The sequence below is a fragment of the Talpa occidentalis genome, unplaced genomic scaffold, assembly GCF_014898055.3.
Source record: "Talpa occidentalis isolate TD23 unplaced genomic scaffold, MPIMG_talOcc4v2.1 talOcc4.6, whole genome shotgun sequence".
NCBI classification, from domain to species: Eukaryota; Metazoa; Chordata; class Mammalia; order Eulipotyphla; family Talpidae; genus Talpa; species Talpa occidentalis.
In genome coordinates, this window is record NW_023604972.1 from 91,800,610 (window position 1) to 91,823,415 (window position 22,806).

At 43.2% G+C, this 22,806-nt stretch overlaps 1 protein-coding gene across 1 annotated transcript; it reads left to right on the forward strand.

Annotated features, from left to right (window-relative positions):
• The first annotated feature begins 1,194 nt into the window (after positions 1-1,194).
• F2R (coagulation factor II thrombin receptor) lies at positions 1,195-17,030 on the forward strand. Its single transcript, XM_037529846.2, has 2 exons — positions 1,195-1,302; positions 13,901-17,030. Exons 1-2 carry the CDS (start codon positions 1,215-1,217, stop codon positions 15,094-15,096), a joined length of 1,284 nt encoding a protein of 427 aa, XP_037385743.1. The 5' UTR covers positions 1,195-1,214; the 3' UTR covers positions 15,097-17,030.
• Positions 17,031-22,806: the final 5,776 nt, after the last annotated feature.

The following is a 22,806-nucleotide window of genomic DNA, read 5'->3' on the forward strand; positions in this document are numbered from 1 at the left end:
TTCTGTCTCTGGTGCCTGTTCTGTTCTCCATTGTCTCCAGTGAATCCTTTCACACACACACACACACACACACACACACACACACACTTCTGGCCTGTACCCCAGTTCTAGTATGCATAAATAAATCTTTTTTTTAAAAAGGTGCCATTCTCACAGGTGTGAGATGATACCTCATTAAAAAAATAAAAGAGGGCCTCCCTAATGGCGCAAGGGGTTAAGCACCGCACTATGAAACTGTCTGCAGCCTCTGAAGCACGAGTTCACTCAGCAGTCAGCCAGGGAGCAACCCACATGGCGCAGCAGACCTCTCCTGTCTCGCCAGCTGCTCCCCTCAGCAGTGTGTTTCAGTCAGTCTGCCTGCTCTGTTCCCCACCCTGTCTCTGGTGAGTCCTCTCAGCCCCCCCATCTCTGGCTCTTGTGTGTATAAATATTTAAAAAAAAAAAATTCTGTCCAAATGTAGGAATTCTGTCCTTACCTATCATTACAGAATAAACTGTTTAATCCATAGCCCCAAGTCACTTTCAAAGTGGTCGCTAATGGAGTTCCCAAATAAGGTCCGTGCTTGAAGCCCAGCGCCCTGCGGGGTCCAGGAGGTCTGGGCCTGGGCCGAGGTGGGCCGGCGCCCCGGGGCGCATCTTTGATCCCGGACCGCGCGGCCGTCCCCGCTCTCTGGGAGGGCAACTGAAGGCTGAGCCAGCAGCGGCCGCGTTCCACGGCCCTGCCAGACTGAGCCGCTGACAGATCCGCAGGTCCAAGCTTCCCAGAGGAAAAACTGTCTGGTTCGGATTCCCGCGCGGGCAGCGGCGGGCTGCGGGGGCCCGGGACGGAGCCGGGGAGACCCGGCTGGGGGCGCAGCGCGCGCGCTAGGCAGCCGGGTAGCCACGCTCCGGGGGCGGCTGAGCGGGAACCGAGGGGTACGCGGGACGAGGGCCGGCGGCCGCCGCGAGAAGGCGCGCGCTCCGCGCCGGGGGGCGCTCTTCCCCCTCGCCCGGTCCCGCCCCCGCCGCGCCCCGCCCCCGCCCGGCGGCGCAGGACGAGCGCGGGCCCGCGGGGCGCCGGAGTCTGCGGCCGGGCGGCGAGCGCTCAGTCCCACGCAGGCACCCGCGGGCCGCCGGACCTGCCCAGGAGGACGAGCGCGCCGAGGCCGGGCCCCGGAGGCGGGGTCGTGTCCGCGAGCGGCCGGGCCGCGCAGACCGCGCCGAGCCCCGGGACAATGGGACCGCGGCGGCTGCTGCTGGTCGCCGCGGGACTCAGCCTGTGCGGCCCCCAGCTCTGCGCCCGCGCCCCGGGCCGACAGCGAGGTGAGAGCCGCCCGCGGTGCTTCCCCCGGTCCCTTCTGGCGCGGCAGCCGGGCCGCCGCGGGAATGGGGCGCGCGGGAGGAGGGGCGCGCGGGAGGGGACTGAGCGGGTCCGCACAGCGCCCTTTCTTTGAGGAGGGTGCCTCGGACCGCACTTTTGCCTCAGTTTCCTCTTAAAACCGAGCAAGCGTTAGGGCTGAGATCGCGCGTCCTCCTGTCCCACCTCGGTGGCGCGCCTGTCCCACCCACCCAGCCGACGCCCCTTTAGCCTGGCTCTGGGGGGTGCAGCCGGCCTGCGACCGGTGCTAGAGATGGAGGATCCAGGCGTCGGATTTTCCAAGGGAAGCTGTGGCCACTGGTTGCATTTGCTGTCGCTGTGTGGCCTGTTTATCTCAGGACCATCCCCCAAAAGAAAGGGTCTCACGTTGCTCCACCAATAAACGTCTGGCCTTTTCAGTATAAAATGGAGACCCGCGCCAGCCCAAGTTCTGTTCTGTTGAGATTGTTTCTCTTGTACATTTCGCAGAGGGGGAAAGTGGTTTAGACAAAAACCTCAGTCCCTTTGTCCATGTAGTAGAAAGTGGAGCCAGAGAGCCATAAGAGATAGCCATTGGGAGGTGGGTGGCACTTGTTGGGAAGTTTTGTTTGTTACTTGGAAGCTATTGGTTCTAAGTGAGTGGAGGAAAAGCATATCCTCTGCTCCCTCCGACACCATCTGATTTCAGTATTTCAGTTTCTGGTCTGCTGCAAAGAGGAGGTTGCCACTAATTTAAGTGTCTGACTACTTGACCAAATAAATGTATTTTCCAACCTCTCCCCATAAAAAACAAGACACAGGAGTTTTCAGCCTGTAAAGACACTCGTTAAAATGTGTGTGTTTTGGGGGGGGGGTAGCATATTTTTGTTTCCTTTTAGTAACAATACTTTATAAGACTAGAGCTGCCTTTTTTTTTTTTTAACATGCAGAAGCAAATTCTGGCTGTTTGCCTTTTTATCAGTGAAAGATTGTCTATATGACTTCCACTCTGGAAATCGTATGAACATATCAAGATTAAGAGGTGGCACAGTACATTTCCTCTGCCCTACTTTGCTCTGGGTGCATTTGCAGATAGGCCTGCAAAATTTTATAGCAACTAACCTGTGGGTAAAATGAACTTTATCTCTTGGGATGTTTGTGTGGTGATATGTGATGTCAGATATTACTGTGTAATTTTATTTCAGGCCAAGCTCTTGAAAATACAAATTTTCATTGGGATTTGGGGGAGTAAGGAATTCTTTCACACAAGTGCATATTCCTCCGTAGTCACCTTTCCTCACAGGTGTCCCTCAGGAAGCTTTTTGGCCTCATTTAGAGAGTGAGATTAAGGCTGCATGGTGCATGCTAAGGTGAACAGAGCTCGTGTAGACAGAAACATCGCTGTACAAACTTTAACTACTTTGTCTGTGCCGGATCCTACTTTGGAAGGGAGAATAGGAAAGAGGATGAGAGAAGAACAGGAAAGCTGTTGATTCTTGTCATAGTCCATGTTGAGTCTAGGGGGTAGATTCACATCACATTATCTCATTCTCCCTCTCAAATCAAGTTGTAAAGTGGGTGTTTAACTTTGCTGATGGTGAAATTAAAATTCAGAGACAGTAGAGGAAGGGGTCCTGGGTGCAAGGATTACTCTTTGGAGAATTTTTAAATCAACCAAAATAGGCCTCCTTTTTATTATCATTGCACACTGGAAAATTTAAACACATCTGTCATAACCAGCTCTCTGTGATAAGAGCGGCCGGAGACCCCAGCCCATAGGAAATCCTGCCACAGCCTACCCCACTCACCCATGCGAACTCATCCCAGGCACACTCGGACTTTTTGTTCTGACTCATTTTGGCATCTCTTGCTTTGTCACTTTGTGAGTATCTCATCTCCTTGACCAAGAACATAAATTTCCACTTATCCACATGAAGTCTAGAACAAATCTTCACTCAGTAGATATTTATTGAGAAATTTGTTAAGTCCATTAACCAGTTTATATTCCTGTATCCAGGTGATTTTAGTGAGATGACTCGCCTTCATCAAAGAGGGTCAGTGTCCAGGAGATGTGTATAAACTTTGCGAGCATCCGTTATATCCAGTCATCAAATCATGTTGTACACCTGAAACAATACCTGTTATATGCCCCAATAGACAAAATCTATTAAATATTTTTATAAGGATCTGGAGGGTAAAAATTTCAAGAATGGCTTACAGTAATTGGCAGAGGGGCCTGGGTGCTGCTTTCCTGCCCACAGGGTCAAACCTGATTCTTTAGCATAGAGTGTGGTGCCCCCTCCTTGCAGAATGGGCCCCTAACCTCTTTCCAGTACCCCATTACAAATCCCTGCCCTATTATATGACCAATTGTATTACCTGTGCTACACCCAGCCCAACCCACTAGTTCTTCCTCCAAGAACTTTGCTTTCTCTGGCTTCCTTCTCCCTGCCACCCCCTGTGCCCAGCATGCCTTCTTTCACAGTCCATATGTTCACATTGAATAAAAAAGTTACCCCTCAATGAGGTACCTATCAGGCAACATCCTACCTGTACAGTCTTATTTACTTCTTATAACAACCCTTTGAATAGATGTCATTCTCATTTTCAAGTAAGGGAACTGAGACCCAGAATCCTTAAGTGACAAGTCTAGTTAAAAGAGGAACTGGGATTTGATCACGTCTGTCTTTTTAAAGTGCAAGCTTTCTCTACCACACCCTATCAAAAAGAAGCCATCCAGACCTCTAGCCCCTCTTGGAGTATTAAGTAGTCCCCCTGTGCTCCCAGGGACCTCTAGAAGGTAAAGTCAGTGCCTCATTGCCTTGGTAGCTCAGGCCTAGCACATGGAGGAGTCTTGTAAATGTTTATGCTTGCCTGCTGTTTGGTGTCCTGCCATTTACTTTTGCTAATAGATAAGGCAGACTATAAATAGATCCCTAGTGGTGAATATGCCAATTAATTGACTTTTACTCAGAAACTGAAATCTTAAGCTGAAGCATAGAACACAAAACTGGACAATGATTCTGGTGTGTACGCAGACCAGAAACCTCTGTAAAACCTGAAATTCAGTTTTCTTATGAACCAGCAAGTCATTTGCTACTATAATATCTATCTAAAAGAATTTCTTTCTGTTTTCCTTTCTTCCCTCCCTCTCTCCCTTCTCTCTCTCATGTATGCTTTCATTCATTCATTGTGACTTTGGCTTTATTTTTACCAGACACATCAAGATAGTATGATGTCTCCTAATTTGTCCACCTTTCCTTTGTGTGAGAGCTTATTGAGGCGTTCTGACTCTTTCTCAGGAATATTCTGCTGTCCTCTCTGCTGGTTACCTTCCATCATGTGCTGTGGCCCTAACCTGGTTTCTCAGCAGCTCACAATGTTCCACCTTTCCAGGATGTTTTGCCCAGTCTTCTCCCCTGGGCCCTTGCTGCCCCCTCCCTTACCCCTCAGTTCACCCGGACCCACATTTCTAATCTTTTCACGCTCCTTATTTTGGGCACACACCCCTTTTTCGCTCAGAACTCTCATTAATAGGTCGTATTTTTAAGTTGAGATAAAATTTACATAGATACACTTAACCATTTTAAAGTATAGAATTCAGCAGCATTCAGTACATTTACAGTATTGCACAACCATCACCCCTATCTAGTTCTAAAACATTTTCATCACCCCAAAAGGAAGCCCTGTACCTGTTAGCACTCAAGAAGCTCCCAACCCCTTGCACCTCCTGTCCATACTTACAACCTCTTTTGCTGCAGGTGCTCACAAAACATCTAAGAAGAGACATTACGGACCATGGCTTTGGTTTGGTTTTTACTGTGATGCTAAGATGCCACCGTTGCGACATACAGACTTTTCAGTTTAGTTTCCCTAGTTTGTGGTTTCTTTCTTTCTGCCATGGGCCCTCTCTTGCTTTTGCTAGAACTCAGAGTAAATAGTTCTCTGTACAGGCTGATACTGTTTTTTCCTGGGTATGAACGTCTATTTCTCTCAAACCCCCTTTCCATATTGTGCTTGGAGAAACCCACTGCAAATAGGGCCTCCTCGCCATCCCAAAGCATGGATGTTGTTTTGCCACATAAAAGGCGGTGGTAGGCCTTTATATGCTTTCTGGACAACCCTGTCTTTTAAATTAATAGGAATTCTCCATAATGTGCACTTGAAAATAAATTTATTTCACTTTAGGAAAGGACATTACATAATCTACTTATATTTCAAATCCACAATGAATTGAATAAGACGTTAAATAGTATCGTGAGAGAGTGTTTTCCACTGTTTTGGTTTTTGTCGGCCAACATCAACGGTAGGAAGTATACCTACACCGGGTGTGCGTGTGTGTAGTAAATATACATGGACAGTCATCGTATCTCCATAGCTACAAGTCTAGAGTGCCTCGACAGCCCTGTAAGTTGATTTTATAACACTGTTGAATCTCTACCATCTGCAGGTGCAGCAACTTATCTGTAGTTTGCAGAATTAAAACCCTCAGTCCTGTAAGAAGAGTTCCACATTCTGTAAAGGGCTGTTTATGATGTTTCTATCATATCTAGAACCTAATTTGAGTTTAGGTTTACACACTGAGATAGACTTGGGCGGAGCTGGGGTTGGAGACAGTTGGTACCGGCAGGAACTAGTGATTAGTAACATCTTTTCCTGTGAATTAGTTTTCCTTTTGGTTCTTTGTCTTGGAGAGGGTAGCATTACCAGACATAATATGCTCAGGGCTGTAAGTTGTGGTGGACAACTGTCCTGAGGAATGGGGAAAACTAGGAGGAATCTGAGAGGTTCCCCAGAGGCCTGCAGTGTCCTAAGACCATGTGGCCTCCAGGAAGCCCCAGCCAAAGGTCCCAGCTTACCTTGTCCTCTCTATGCCTGCTTTGGTTTTGGATACACTGATGTTTAAATTTGCTGGTTGTCTTTGCTTTGCACTTAACTGAAACGGCCTCTTGCCCAATTTTTTCCTAGGTGTGCTTTCCAGTTGAGTCCTGGCCTGGGGTGGCCGGGGAAGTGTGGGGGTGTGGAAAGGGTTGGGGGTGACATTCTCTGGTATTGGACATCTCTTAATCCTGCAGCTACTTTTACCTTATTCTGCCTTTAATTCTGATTTTTCCTCCTCAGAAGTTTTTGTCCATTTCCTGCTCATGCTTCTGCCCCATCGAAAATAGTATTTTGAAGGGTTTATTTTTGCCCTTGAATGTCTCTCAGCTTCATCTGTCCTGTCTGTGCTGGCTGGGTTGTTGACCTGGGGTTGGTATGTAACTTGGGGTTAACAGGATTCCTGAATTACCAAGCACAGAGCCTTGGGCACCATCAAATTATTTATTCACATGATCACGTACTTCCTGCTGTAGTTAAAAGAATGGCAGATGCATATTGGTAAACGCTTAGAGAAAATAGTACTCTTTTAGGAATAGGTCACGAATCTCAAATTTCTTAGAAGGGCAGGGTAGTGTGGTGTGGTTCAAAAGACCAAAGAACCCAAGGCCAGGCAGATTTAGATTCCAATCCTGGTCTCTTCACTTACTAGCTGTGTGACTTTGAATTGGTTACTTAGCCTCTCTGTGCCTTCATGTTGCCCATAAGTTTAGGCCACACATCCCTTTTTTCCTTCAGAAGAGGGTTATACTTCAATGAGGTAAGGTAAGCGAAGTGCTTGCCATATACAGGTTTCCTCTGCTATCTGAAAGTAGACATGTTCTTTGTTGGTATGACTTGGTGGGTTACTCTTTGGACCTGGGAATGCTATTACCATTAATCTAAATGAAAAAATTTGGAGCATGCAAAGATCAAAAATACAAGCTACCAAATCATACCAAGTGGAATTATTCTCCTTTCAGATAGAGGGGAAGGCCTATAATAGGTACTCAACAAATGAGATGTATCTTTCATACACTGATGCCTTCATGTTCCAGAAAAGCCTCTGAGGAGTTAGTATCAAATATAAAACTGTGTTCACAAAACATGCAAGCACTTTTTCCCCTTCAAACCTAAGGTAAAAGAAAGCCAAAAGCAAAACCCTTCCTTAGTTTAGTGGCAAGTAAATATACACACACACAAAAAGCTTGTTTGTTTGACTTTCTATTATGGAAATTTTCAAACATATCCCAAAATGAACAGTCTAGCTACCTCTTATGGCTTGTTTTATCTATACCTTCACATTCTTCCTTCCCCATAAGACAAATTTATATCAAATCCTCGATATATCATTTTATTCATAAAAACATCAGTATAAATATCCTTACAGAAAAGAACTCTTTTTTTTTTTTTACATAACCACAAAACCATTACAACACCTACTTACCAAGAGCAATTTCTTAATATGATGTAATGTTCAGTCAGTGTTCAAATTTCGCTGGTTGTCTCAAAAATGCCTTTTTGGTTGTTTTATATGAATCAGGATCAAACAAGACCCACCACTGTATCTGTATTTGGCTGACATGTTTCTTAAATGTCTTTTAATCTGTAACCATTTCCCCTCTCCTCCTTGTTTATGACTTTTTGTCAAAGAAACTGAGTCATTTGTCTGAGGGTGTTTCCTGCGTGCTGGAGCTAGCCACCAGCATCTGGCAGGGCTGCTCATCAGGCCGGCCTGTCCTCTTCACTCTCTGTAACGTGCTGAGTCCTTGGAGCTGGAGACTTGATCAGACTTAGATTTGGTTTTTTGTAACACTACTGCAGCAGTGGCGCTTCGTACTTCCTTTTACATCACCTCAAAATTGTCTCTCTCCTTGAGATCTTAAGCTGATTCAGTGGATTCCAGTGTTGTCAGCTCATTCAGCCAGTCACTGTAAAGTTCGCCATCGACCTTACACCTAACGGTTTTAGACCCCACTAATGATGATTGGACTAAGACCATTATTTTCTACAACGATGCTTTTAAAAATCTATTTCTATTTCCGTATTTATACACTGGAATTATTATCTGAAGAAGAACTTTGCTTTCTGACTCTTTGGTTTCTGTGAAATATTGTTTATTCAGAAAAGACAAGGTAAATGCTTGAATCGTGCCTTTATTTACCTATTTTCCAACTGGATCTCCTCATTTCCACTAAAGGTGATCAGAAAGATTTTGTTTTCATCTGAACTCATTCTGAACCCCTGGATCTTAGCATATGTGACTGTAACTCATTCTGTCATTACTTCTCTTGATGATCAATTGTTCCATTTTGGTTAGTGGGGGTTCCTTCAGATTGACTCCAGAGTCTTTCTGACCTGACCTTAATATTCTCTGAAGATATTCAGACTCACCTAATGTATTTTTTTAAAGATTTATTTATTTATGTATACAGGAACTGGGGTACAAGCCAGAGGTGTGGGGTGAGAGGATTCACCAGAGACAGAGTGGGGAGCAGAACAGGCAGATTGACTGAAATACCCGGCTGAGGGGAGCAGCGAGCGAGTCAGGAGAGGTCTGCTGCGCCATGTGGGTTAGCTCCCTGGCGGGGGATCGAACTTGTGCTGCAGAGGCTGCCGACAGCTTATAGGTTGCGCCTTACCTGTTGCTCCACAAGGGAGGCCCCATCTAATGTATTTTTACCCCAGATCTGTAATCAGTTAGAACTTTAAGGAGCATTGGTTATTTTCACTGGAAAATGATATGCTTTTCCATATAAAGGAGTGGAGCACTTTTCCACTTGATGGGGCTGCTATGATTTTATTATTTTTCCATCATTCTCTTCTTTATTTCTCTTTTGCCTGTAGTGTTGATTCATTCATGGAAATGTACAGGGCTCAACTCTTCTGCTCTGTGTGGGAATGTGAGCCAGATCCTAGGACTTCTGCTTTGTTAATTCTCAGAGAGCATGAACCCTGTAAGGCAGAGCTGAGTCAGCACTGGGCTGGCGTGTGTGTACCCCAGGATGGAATGGGGCCTTGAACAAGCACCTAGCCACCGCTCTGCTTCCTGGCCAGATCTCTGCAAAGGCACAAAAAGCATCGCCTGAGTTGCTAATTTTAAAAAATTTCCAGAGATAGATTTTATATTCAGGCTGGTTAGCTATATGCTATACTCAGGAGCAAAACTATTCAAGAGCCATTTAGGGAACTTAAATTAAATAAAACTTAGCTAGCAAGTATGAGAACTGGGTTTAGGACCTCAGCTCTGTGTGAGTGTATGTGTGTGTGAGTGTGTGTGTGTGTAACCACACAACAAAAACAAATGAATTACAAACTTTTTGGCTCTAACAGGCACTTTCTCCTTGACCTATGAGCTGTGCTAGGGCTGGAGGAAAAGCAAGATATTCAAACTCAAATTTCAGCCTTAAGGGCTTGAGCTAGTTGGCTATATCTGTCCACCTGGAATTGGTTTTGTGCTTTCTTTGATGCTGGTATACACTTAAACCAAAAAAAAAAAGTTTTTGCTGACGTTCTTTAATTCCCCAAAAGTCAGAATATGAAGCTTATATTTAATAGCAAGGGAAAGTGGCACCTTAAGCAATAGTGTTTAACCAAGGGATTGAGCATTCTTCCTTGGCTCCAGCGTAGAAACATTTCATGTTCCAGTGAGTATAATGCCTGTGTCATGAATACCACTCTTTCCCAGAAGGCTTAGCCAGGAAGGACATTTCTTTAAAATAAATACTTACTGCCAAAGTACTAAATACAGAGTGCAACCTAATTTTCAGTTCAAGTCTTAGTATCTAAGAAGCTTAGTGATAGGTACTCAGTAGTTCAAATTGTGTCACTTCTCTAGGTGGTGCCTTGGTTTTTGCACATATGTGCACGTGAGTGAGTGTACCACCATGCGTGACAAAAGTCCTCAACCTGGGGCCTCCCTGGTGGCGCAGTGGGTTGAGCGCAGCGCTGTGAAGCTGTCTGCAGCCTCTGCAGCACAGGTTCGATTCCCAGCCAGCCAGGGAGAAACCCACATGGTGCAACAGACCTCCTCTCACCCTCCCGCACCTCTGGTCTATACCCCAGTTCTTGTATAAAAATAAATAAATCTTTAAAAAAAAGTCCTCAACCTGGCCAGGCTCCCAAGTCTGCAGAGAAATATTGTGTTATTTTAATGTTCTTCTGCATCAGCCTCAAAGGACACATATCTTTGTGGTATTAAGATCCCAGAAACCATTCATTCTTTTCTTTCAGCTCCCACACATTCATTATGACCTTGAGGGTAGCTACCTTCCCATCCCACAGCAGGGCTACTGATACCAGTGTCAGGCCTCCTTGTGCCTGGGTTAAGTTGCACACAGTAGGTTAGACACTCCTCCAGGAGGAGGAGACACTTCTGGAAAAGACTAAACTTGATCTCTTGCTCTGAACATGGGGGCTGTGTTCTTTACAACGCAGTCAGGCCCCTCATTGCACTGAAAAACAGTACAAAAAAAAATTGCTAAATAAGTAGGAAGAAAAGCCTAGATTCTGCTTTAACTTAAAAGTAAATGAGAATGAACAAATAATTGGGTTTAAAAGGAAGCTACATTGCAATGAGAGAAAGAGGGGTTAGAATCTAGCAATTCTTGTCAGAGTTTATAAAGTAAAGGCATTGTCCTATTTCACGTGGGTGCTACTCACTGGCAGATTTTTACAGGCCAAATAGGTACTGGAATTCTATTTTGGGGAGTCTGAGACTGAGTTCAGAAGTGTAAGTGATTCCTTAAAGGGTCTATTAGAATGCAAATCTGTGATGGGAAGCTAATTTATTAGAAAAGCTATGGAAACAACCTAAATGGCAATCGACACAAGACTGGATGAAGTAGATGTGAAATACTCCTCAATTATAAAAATAGATGATATCTTATTATTTATGACAACATGGATGGAATTTGAGGTGATTGTTCTAAGTGAAATAAATCAGAGGGAGAAACGCAAACATATGTTTTCGCTCATATGTGGAAAATAAGCAATACAGATGAACAAACAAAATAAAACAAAAACAAACCCTTAGGTACTGATGACAGAATGGTAGTTACCAGAGGGAAGGGGCCTGGGGGCAGGTAAAACAGCTAAACGGGGTTAGTTGCTTGATGGTGAATAGAAATTAGGTTTTTGACTGAGCTCATTACTTAGCATATACAGATATCAAACTATTAATATAATGCTGTACCTGCTTCTTATATGTAGTTGTAAAACTTACATGTAGTTGTAAATCAAAATATTAAAATTTTAAACTCTTTTTAAATTAGAGAAGAAAGAAAAGTCAGTATAAGAAGTACCTACCATGTGCGGGGCAGTGGACTAAACATTCAGAGAGTGATAGAAGTGGTCTCTTACCCTTGAGGAACAGTCTAGATCTATGTGTGTTCAGAAGCTGGGTCATGGAAATAGTTGTTTTTTCCCTGTGACACATCTCCTGCCAGATTAGCCCTTCATCTTCAGGGGAACCGCTCATGACCTTGATGAGGTAGTTTGACCTCTACCTTTCATGGCCACGTCCTCATCTACCGTCTCTTAGTAGTTAATACTACTCCCATAACTTTCCTTTTCATATTGGAAATAGATATTAATTTATTATATTTTCTAGTTCTAGAATTTCTATTGGTTGGTTTCTTTGCCAGTATATCCTGGGGTATTTTTTTTCCCATTCATGTCAATGAAATATTTTCCTTTACTTCATTGCACATAGTTGCAAATGTGTAGTTGCATAGTTAACAATCTTTCTCTGCTAATTTCAACATCTGGGTCATTTTGGGATTGGTTTTTTGACACAGCATCACATTTTCCTGATTCTTTTTGTACTGAATGCTTTTAGATTGTATCCTGGGCAATGTCACACTGTGAAGAATCTGAATTTTATTATAGTCCTTCAAGGAATTTTGGTGTTTTCACTTTAGCAAACAGTTAATATGACTGGACTCAAAATGCAACTCCCACTTAACCAAACAATCAAATACCACTTCAGTTCTTTTATTTTTAACAAAACTGCTTTCCATCTTCCCTATGAGTGCATGATCAAAAATCAGTGGAAGCTTTGAGCAGAATTTGCTTTAGAATTTAGGGCTCCCTTCTCTGATTTTTTCCTTTTGAGAATTCTCTCCTCATTTTTCACTGACTATGGTTGCCCTAAACTCTGCTATCTGATTTTTTAGAGCAAAAAGACAAAATTTTAGTTGAGTTTTACTCACTTTTAGAGGCTAGAGTTAGTAACATCCTCTCTCAAGCTAAAAATCATTAAAAACAGGAAACCTACAGGATGGGTGTCAATGTTGATGAGAATCTCTCTAGATACCTTCAGGTCTATGACCTAAATGCCTTCAGATCATAGATTTGGGGGAGAAAAGGGGTTCTGAGTTTGCCATTACAGATTTAGCATATACAGATATCAAACTGCATATGAGCCTTTATTTTTATCTTAAGGGATGGTTGGGTCTTCTGTTAGGACCTTATTTAGCCAGTGCAGAAGCAGAACTCTTGCTGCACAGTGCTTCTCTGTGGGAAATTTTTTTGCAGGAAGGATTCCATTACTGAAAAATGAAACCAAAAGTTTGAAAATCCACTGTACTTACACAAATTTCCAGCCAATCTTTTAAGCCTCTAATATTACTTCTAAGTGACCTGCACGTCTAGCCTTTGTTGTGAACAGTCCCAGAGGTAGATACCCCGAGGTAGATACCCCCTCCCCTCTTTCCCCTGGGGTGTCTCACCCCACCCCTCAGCTTTAGCTTTCCAATGCCTAAATTTTTCTCCCAGTCTCCTTAATGGCAGAATTTTCACAAAGCTCCACGGAAGGAGAAGCCAGGTGTTCCATTTCTTGGATGAACATTTCAAATGGATGTTTTTAGTGGAAGAGAGTGATCAAAGGAAGTTTGCAGCTGAGCCTTTATTTTGACTTTTGGATTATACTTTTAAATAAAAGTCCGGTTATCCTCCCACTTGTAGCTTTCTAGAACTGAGCTGAGGAAGGCCATGAACAAGGCCCATCTCTACTGCTCTGATCTGCTTAGGAAGGAGGCAGGAAGATGACTGAGGTGGTAGGTAACTTGTAGTTAACTTAGAAGATAACTTCTAAGGACTGTGGTCTGGACCCAACCACGATGAAAGATCTGGGACATTACACTGTCTGAACTGAAAAGAGTAAGAGGAAAACTGTCACATGCCATTGATCATGGAAGTGGGAGACTTTGGTCTTACATTGAATTTGTTCTAACGCCATAATCTTTAAGAAATCTCCCCAGCTTTCTTTATGGATTTTTCTATTGAGAGGAATGTGTTTCAAGGAGTGGCTGCAAAGTAAATAAAGAAAATGTGCACGTGAAGGCATATGGAGGAAGAAGAAGTCACAACCTGGAGTGAAATGTTTGGATAGCTCTGGCTCCAGAAATTGCTCATTTTTACGTTCATATCACATACTTTTCCTAATCTCCTACAGGGTATGTGTCTGGAAGCATATTGGTCACCTTGTCCCTCTGAGGAACAGAGTTTTAAAAGTGTTTCCTTGACACCCTAAATACAATGTTGTATGTTATTTTGAGTTAGCAAATTCCTTGATAAAGCCTCTAATCCATTTGTATACTGCCTGTTTTTTTACCACCCACACTCCTGTTAAGAAAACCAAAAAAAAATAAAATAAAAAAGAAAATAATGTACTCTTTCTAATTGTCTCTCTTGCTTTCTTAATTCCTTTTTTTTTTTTTTTAATAGAGTCAAAAGCAACAAATGCAACTGTGGATCCCCGGTCATTTAGTCTCAGGCATTCCAATGACAGATATGAACCATTCCCCATGGGGGAATATGAGGAGGAAAATGAAAGTGGGTTAACTGAAGACAGATTCAACCCCATCAACAAAAGTAGTCCTCTTCCAAAACTGCCACCTGTGTTCATCTCGGAAGATGTCTCGGGATACCTGACCAGCGCCTGGTTGACTCTCTTTATCCCTTCTGTCTACACCGGCGTGTTTTTAGTCAGCCTTCCTCTCAATGTCATGGCCATCATTGTGTTCATCTTGAAAATGAAGGTCAAGAAGCCTGCTGTGGTATACATGTTGCACCTGGCCATGGCCGATGTGCTCTTTGTGTCTGTACTCCCATTTAAGATCAGCTATTACTTTTCTGGAATGGATTGGGTATTCGGGTCTGAAATGTGTCGCTTTGTCACGGCCGCGTTTTACTGTAACATGTATGCATCCATCATGCTCATGACCGTCATAAGCATTGACCGGTTCCTGGCTGTGGTGTATCCCATTGAGTCCCTCTCCTGGCGTACTTTGGGACGGGCCTCCTTCACTTGCCTAGCCATTTGGGGGATGGCCATAGCTGGGGTGTTACCTCTTCTCCTCAAGGAGCAAACCACCCAGGTGCCGGGGCTCAACATAACCACCTGTCATGACGTGCTCAATGAGACCCTGCTTGAAGGCTATTATGCATATTACTTCTCAACCTTCTCTGCTTTCTTCTTTTTTGTGCCCTTGATCATTTCCACAGTCTGTTATGTGTCTATCATTCGATGTCTTAGCTCTTCCACGGTTGCCACCCGGAGCAAAAAATCCCGAGCTTTGTTCCTGTCGGCGGCTGTTTTCTGTATCTTCATCATTTGCTTTGGGCCCACAAATGTCCTTCTGATTCTGCATTACTCATTCCTTTCTCAGGATTCCACCACAGAGGCCGCCTACTTTGCTTATCTCCTCTGTGTCTGTGTCAGCAGCATAAGCTGTTGCATTGACCCCTTGGTTTACTATTATGCTTCCTCTGACTGCCAGAGGTACCTCTACAGTATCTTATGCTGTAAAGAGAGTGCTGATCCCAGCAGTTACAACAGCAGCGGGCAGCTGATGGCAAGTAAAATGGATACCTGCTCTAGTAACCTGAATAACAGCATATACAAGAAGCTGTTAACTTAGAGAAAGGGGGCTGCTGCTGACTTAAAAAGATAAGGTAAAAGAGCAAATAACCTGAGGATTCTATTAACTATCCCCCCAAAGTATGGGCTTTACCATCTAAAAACAACAAATATATTATTGCATACCTCCTTCTTATAAGGGCCATTAAAGTATATATATTTGTTAGTTACAGAAAAATGGAACAGGAATAAGAAAAGAGTATTGCCAATGCCGCATGATAATGAAGGTCACGTTCTGATATATTTAGGTGATGTGTGTGTATCTTATGCTGTGTGTCTCTTATGTTACATAGATGTGTCTACACACAGATATCATTTGCAGAGTGGTATGGAATAGGCACTTTGAAACCCCTTTCTCCTCTCTCCCTCTAGTGATGGTGGAAATAAACTCCAATTCTCTGATTTAATAATCAAGATTTGGGTCTATGGGCTTTAGCCCTGAACATCAGAAGATATCCATCAATTGTGAGCGGTTCTACAGTTTGGACTTAGCTTATGTACATCACTGTACTTTGAAGTGACGCAACAGCAATGTTTACGTTATTGAGGGTTAAGATTTAGTACTGTGTAGAAAAGTCTTACTGTTTTTTCATTTCAAAATATCAAAGTATGACACCTCAACATTATGAAAATAGACTGCATGGTAGCATTTTTGATGTTTTACATGCTGTGTGTATAAACTAAGCGTGAGGCTGCCACTGGAGAGCTGCAGTTGGTTTTCACAGTAACCTGCCCCTGGTGGAGGACTATGACTGAGCAGTGGCTACAAGGCAGGGCCATCTTATACAGGGGTTGGCCAGAAACCCTCCAGCCAAGGAGCAGAGGAATGGGTCCTCACCACATCTGCTCTTTCTTCCTGAGATTCCCTCAAGAGTTCACTGGATTGATCACGTTTATTAGAATGTAGTAAAGCAGTGTGTGCTACCCCAGGAAATAAAGACTGTAAGACTTCTCTGCCTAGTTTAAGACTGGAGGAAAAAGGCATGCTCTTCCAGCAGTTACCCTGCATGATCCCTGCTCAAATGGAAACCCTTGGAGCAAACACGAAGTCCTACTGTGTGCCTTGTGCTCTCTGGTGAGTGCTGGCTTACAAAGTTGAATAATACTGAGACCTGCCCTCAAGAACAAAGTAGACTGATACATAGAGTGTGATATGGGTAGAAAAAATGTCGTTATATAAAAAAGTGCTTTTAGCCATATGTCACCAAGCATGTTCACACAGGCAAGGCCTGTTAGTTGAAGAACTTTGAACATTTATGTTACTGCTTTCTGTGGTTTAATTTGAAGTAAAAATATAAAACAAGAAGTATATCTTTAAAAATACATCTTTCAATTTGCATTAATTGCAATCTTCATAAATTTTTTTTACAAAATTAAATAAGATGTCAGTCTGATTGGACGTAATAGAAGAAAATGAAACTGACTTTGAAGTTTAGGAAAATATTTTTATATTTATTCACTTTTCTTAAGAGTTCATGAGATGATTATAAAAGCATTTTTAACCCCATAACAAGTTTCAAGTACAGAAATCCTCATGTATTTCACAAAATAATTTGAAATTTAGGTTGAAATGTACTTTTTTTCCCTTATGAAAAAATACTGGCATTTTAAACAGACAATAATAGTGGACAGTTGCAAGGCAAATGTTTACTTATTTAAAAGAGGAAATATTCCAAATGCTATAATTCATATGAAAGCATGTATTCTAAGTAGAGGCTAGCATTGATTGTATTAATTTAGTCACTGTATTTTATTCAACTCAGTGGAGCTTTACTGTCATTGTTTATTCAGTCTCTATATATTTAAATACCTCTGACTTAATATGACTATCACTACTGTACTATCAGTTTGTACTTACAAAATATTATGTCACTGTTTTTATGTTTTTTTTTAAAGAAATTTATGTAACCTATATTAATAAACATGAAAAATTGCATGGTGTCTGTTTGGAATGAATTTTTATTGTCTTTCAGGACCCTGGCAGGAAGGTCACTCTAAGGGTTTCACTCATGAGCATATTTACTGAAGAGGCAATTTGCAGAGGTGTGGACAGGGTTAATTGAACCAACAAGGGACGCTGTAGCATCCCCAAGGGCTAGCGATTAGGGGAAACTGTTACCATCCCCAGCCCAAAGTGGTGGAAAAGGGAATATACTGACCCCCAATCCTCTGATCTCTTGCTGGTACCTCCCATCGCTGGGAGGATGGGATCTTAACCCAAACCCAGAGATCAAGGAATACCTGGGTGATGTCATTCGTAAAGATCAACTTCTTTTTTTTTTTTTTTTATAGAGGCATGTTTTTTTTTTTTATTTATTTATTTGTTTGTTTGTTCGTTTGTTTTGTTTATACATGCACTGGGGACAGTCAGAAGCGCAGGAGGGTGAGAGAATTCACCAGAGCCAGAGCGGGGAGCAGAGCAGGCAGAAGGAGCGAAGTACACTGCTGAGGGGAGCAGCGGGCGGCAGGAGAGGTCTGCGCACCATGTGGGACCCTCCTCTGGTGGCCGGGGAGCAGCCGGGAATCGAACCGGCGCTGCAGAGGCTGCGGGCAGCTTCGCAACCCAGCGCTCAACCGCTGCGCCACCGGGGAGGCCCAAGATCAACTTCTTGGGGCACAGAGAATGGATATGGAAAAACTGATGGAGGGAGAAAAGCACTGTTTCCACCAGAGGCACTGTCTTTTTTTTTTTTTTTTTTTTAATTCCTTTTTAGGAAAATTCAAGATTATATCCTTGAGAATATGTTTCAGATCCTGGATTCTAAGCATCATGGGTCAAGTCTGAAGTTCTTTCCTAAGGAAGCGCAAAAAACGTCAGAGTCAGGTTGAAACCTGAAGAAGGGCTGCCCATGGGTAACAATAGTTTGCCATCTAATGCTTCCTGAGGCAAGGGTGGTGAAGGAAGTTGAAGCAAAATGACAAGGACCTCTGAGAGCTGAAAACCAAATTCTATATCTAGATTCAGTCAATAGAAAAATTATTTCAACTAAACCAGAATCTGTTAACTCACAGAATTTTTAATTTAGTACAAAAGTGTTTTAAGTTTCTGATGCCTGGCACTGGACTGAACACCAGAAATACCATTCCCATTCTAATCAGAAAGTGACCTTTAAACTCTTCTGTTGTTATTTTTCAAATCTGTTTGAGTATATAAAAAAAAAACACTTGAATTTTCTTATGTAGAAATTTTTTTCACCAACTTAAAATAGCATTTTTAAGGAAATGGAATATTTGGCTGTTGAACATGCACATGGAAAATTTTAGGTTATACTTCTGAATTTTAGAAGTTAAGAAAAACACTGACATGCTACTCAGGAAGTCTTGAGCACTGAGAACAAATGGGAAATGTTAAGCAGCATTTAAATTTCTTAATAAATAAATAAATTTCTTAAGCCTGGCTCACCTGGGCACCACAGTGAAAATTAAGACAATAGTAATTTCCAAACAGAATCATAACTGCATGACTATTCTTACTTTCAAAATTACAGACCAAGTGTGTATGGAAAACAACTGACCACAGGATAAAAGAAATTATGTTTTAAGTAAGCTACAATCTGACCACAGTGGAGAAATTCCCCAATGCAGTGATCCTGAGACCCTCTCAAGAGATGTAGAGGTCAAAAGTCTTAAAACATGACAGTGCAACAGATTGAATGCAGAAGATAACGAAAATCTTCTGTTAAGACAAGGATTAAAGAGATTTGCAAAAATATAAAAAACAATGCAACTCTTCTCATTAAAGCATTTGGGGGGAAATTATCTAAAATAATGTATGTTAACATGTAATGGCTTTATTGTTTTTTTAAGTGAAATAGTTTCAAAAATTTTTCATTTTCATGTCTAGCATGGTCAGTATTGATAATAATCAGTGATTTATTGGTGACCAGATCTCCAGAAAAAGAAACAAACCCTGATTTGTAGCATTTGCCAATTCCCTTGGTATAAATACTCCCTCTATTGCCAATTTCAAGTTTTCATAGGTTTAACAGTTGACTGGAAAAATTCCTGAATATTAAATTCTGATGAACTGGTGCAAACTGATTCTAGCACACACCTGGATAAAACCTACACAAACAAAAACTCTTTGAGGTCTTCAACAATTTTCTTGTAAGGTATGCTGAGCACACAAAGTTTGAAAAGATTGCTCTTATGCAAAATATTCCAGCTTAATTGCCTTTAAGAAGACATTGAAACCAGTAATTGTAAAGCACAGAGAAGTAAATAGATGGCTTACAGCTGCAGGGTAGCACTTTGGGTTTCTTTTTTTTTTAAGATATTTATGCATACAAGAGCTGGGGTGCAGGCCAGGGGTGGGGAAGGTGGGGGGGTGAGAGGATTCACCAGAGACAGAGTGGGGAGCAGAACAGGATGATTGACTGGAATACACTGCTAAGGGGAGCAACGGGCAAGATAGGAGACATCTGCTCTGGCCATATGGATCCCCTGGCCAGGGGATCCAACTTGTGCTGCAATAGCTGCGGATTGCTTCATAGTACTGACGCTTAACCTTTTGCACCACCAGGGAGGCCCCGCACTTTGGGCTTCTGACAGCCCAGAGTGGTTCAGAATCTTGAAGCAGCAGAAATAAGGCAGTAGGTCTTACATGGCTGTAGAGGCAGGAATGGGCACAGAGCAGGATCTTTATGACCCAAGCAGACAGGGTAAGGGAGAAGTGAGTGCTGGAGACCTCAGTGGCATTTCAGGCTTTTATTGGGATTTACCAGGTATACAGCAGGCAGGGGTGCTGGGGGACCAGGAGGCTGGTAGGCCTCACAACCCCCAGCAAGTCTTCACTCTGGGTTCTCCGGCCTTCTCTGGTGGTTCTGCTTTTGCTTCTCTGTGTCTGCTTCTCTTGGCTTTTGCTGGCGTCCCCGTGACGCCAACCCTAAAAGCCCAGTCTCAACCCAGGTGAATCCCATCTACATATGCCCACACCCTATCCAGGTGCCCGCCATCAGGCATGCATTCCGGACCACAGGGTTCCGTCATCTATCCTAATGGCGGGAGGGCAGAAAAGCCTGTTACTTTTTACCTTACCCTACAATGGCCTAGAGTTGGAAAGCTCTATGTGAGGCCTGGTTTCCAGCCAGCAGAGGTGAACCACAGCTTGCACTGCCTACTGGTTCTGGCATCTCCATATAGTGAGCATCAAGTGCCACGCTTCCTGTAGTGGGGACTGTTGACTACATGCTCTTCTTCTGGAAACAGAAAACCAGAGGTTAGATTCAGCAGCATCTTGGAATTCAGATAACAGTAAGTTTCTACCTAGCCAGTTGTGTGTTCAACATTTCAGGAAATGACTCATAAGCGCTAGGGAACTTTGAAACCATATTTATAGTCACCTGGAGACAGTTAGTGGTGACAAGGTCAGTCTGGATGTTTTGTCCCTCTTAATGACCACAAAACTGGGCCATTTTAGCGTGACCCAGGAGCGTGCTGCTATGTGACCCAGGAAGGAAAACAGCCAAGGTTGGGATTGCCGGTAATGCAATGCATTTAAGGGCAAAACCGCAGTTGTTTCTTGTATGTTTTTGTTTTTTCATTCCTTATTTTCAGATAACTAGATGCTCTTGATACTGGCTGATGTGTCCTGACCTCCAGGAGCTGTGTTTTATTTAATTATAATATAAAACACTTAGTTATGGAGTTTGAGCATCTCAGGTTTTAGAAAACATTTTTATCAACTCTGACTCATTAAAAGAAAGTTTTAGAAATTTTAGTCAGTTCTCAGGTATGGCTGCTTATAGGATCACTGCAGCGCTTCTAAACAATTTCCATGCCCAGTCCCAGCTCTGGATCAATAAGAATCAGAATCTTTGGGGGTGGGGCCAGGGTATATTGTTTTCAAGTCCCTCAGAAAATTCTAATGTGAAAACCAGAGATAATACTCCTTACAGTGAGTGATTCTCAATGTAGCATGCTTGCAAACTACCTGGGGATCTTGTTCAACTACAGGCTGATGCATGCAGTCTCACATCAGGGCAGGACCTGCCTGTCTTACAAATTCCCATTAATGTTGACATCAGTGATTCTTGTACCATACTTTGAATGGCAGTGCCCTAAGAGATGGACCTGAGGTAAATTTGGTCAGCTTGGGGTCCAAACACTCAAAAATTTCAATTCTGATAACCTTAAAATCATTTTCTGGGGTAATTTCTTGTGGCAAAATTGGGGCAATTTTTATTTTATTTATTTATTTATTTTTTTAATAGAGGCATGTTTTATTTATTTATTTGTTTGTTTTTTTTTTGCTTTGTTTATACATGCACTGGGTACAGTCAGAAGCGCTGGAGGGTGAGAAAATTCACCAGAGCCAGAGCAGGGAGCAGAGCAGGCAGAAGGACCGAAGTACACTGCTGAGGGGAGCAGCGGGCGGCAGGAGAGGTCTGCGCGCCATGTGGGACCCTCCTCCGGTGGCCGGGGAGCAGCCGGGGAGCAGCCGGGGATCGAACCGGCGCCGCAGAGGCTGCGGGCAACTTCGCAACCCAGCGCTCAACCGCTGCGCCACCGGGGAGGCCCTGGGGCAATTTTTAATATAACAGTAGCATAGGTGCTTAATCAAAATTTGTTTAGGTGTTATCTATCCTGGTGTATATTTCACCCCTTTGGGGCTCTTCGAGGGAGTAAGATAGCTTAAAAGGTTCTAATCTCATACATAAAACCATTTCACAAGTGGGTGGGGGTTAGAGTGGAGACGGGTTTGGAAAGATAGTGGCTGATAGCAGCAGCGTCTGGTTACCAGAAAGCAGATGTGGATTTTTTTTGTCTCTGCGTCTGACTGAAAAATGGTGACCTCAGGGACAGCTGGGGATGCAAGTCAGCACGGGAGCTTCAGCTTTGCTGGTGCTGGAATAGGGAACTTTGCAAATCCTCAGACAAATTAGTCACCCCAGGGGTCATCCTGTAGAGGTCCTTGACTACACTGAGCCTGAGAGAAAACAAAAACAGAGGAAGTCAACTTTGGGAACATGTATTTGCAGCACAATCAATAAACCAGGTGTAAATTCCCCTTAGAGTGGATGAGAAAGCAACTAAATGATCTTAGAGGAACTATAACTTGTATGGAAAACACATCGCAATGTGTTTACAGCAATAATCAATAGCTGCAATTTAAAACAACACAGACTTCGCCCCTATTTTACCATGTGTACTATGTTTACCAGTATTAATTGCTGTGATTTTTCCCTAGAATGGCTATTTAAACAGCTCTTCAAAAATGGACACATGTAAATGACAAATTTAAATACCAGCAAGGGTAAGAGAATGCTTGCGGGAATGCTTTAGGAAAGGCAGTTTTGTTATAGGGCAGCCCTGATATTGAACAGGTTGCCTGGCTGTGGGTCCCCACCCGCGCACTTAAAAGGGACTTATTAATACTCCACTACAGGCACACACAAACGGTTAATTAAAGGTTTATTTACAAGGGAAAAGGAAATAAGGAAAATGTACAACTCAGGGAGAAAATAGGGAAATAAAGTCTTTAATGCGTCCTACCCGCTGGCCGGACGCTGCGAGCTGGCGGAGAGCCAAAATGGGGGACCCCCTCCAAAGCCCACGTGTCTGGCTTTATACCAACCTGGCTGCTTACCCCCACCCTCAGGGCCCAGCCACCTTCCCTTTGGTGGTGATGGGATTTGTGTCTTTGGCTTTGGCCTGGGGTGGGGGTGGAGTCCACAAAGCCTGTATGGAATTAGCTTTAGGACATCCTTTT

Coding starts and splice junctions, on each gene's coding strand:
- F2R (XM_037529846.2), top strand. CDS start 1,215: ATGGGACCGCGGCGGCTGCTGCTGGTCGCCGCGGGACTCAGCCTGTGC. Junction 1,303..13,900: donor CGCCCCGGGCCGACAGCGAG/GTGAGAGCCGCC, acceptor TTTTTTTAATAG/AGTCAAAAGCAACAAATGCA.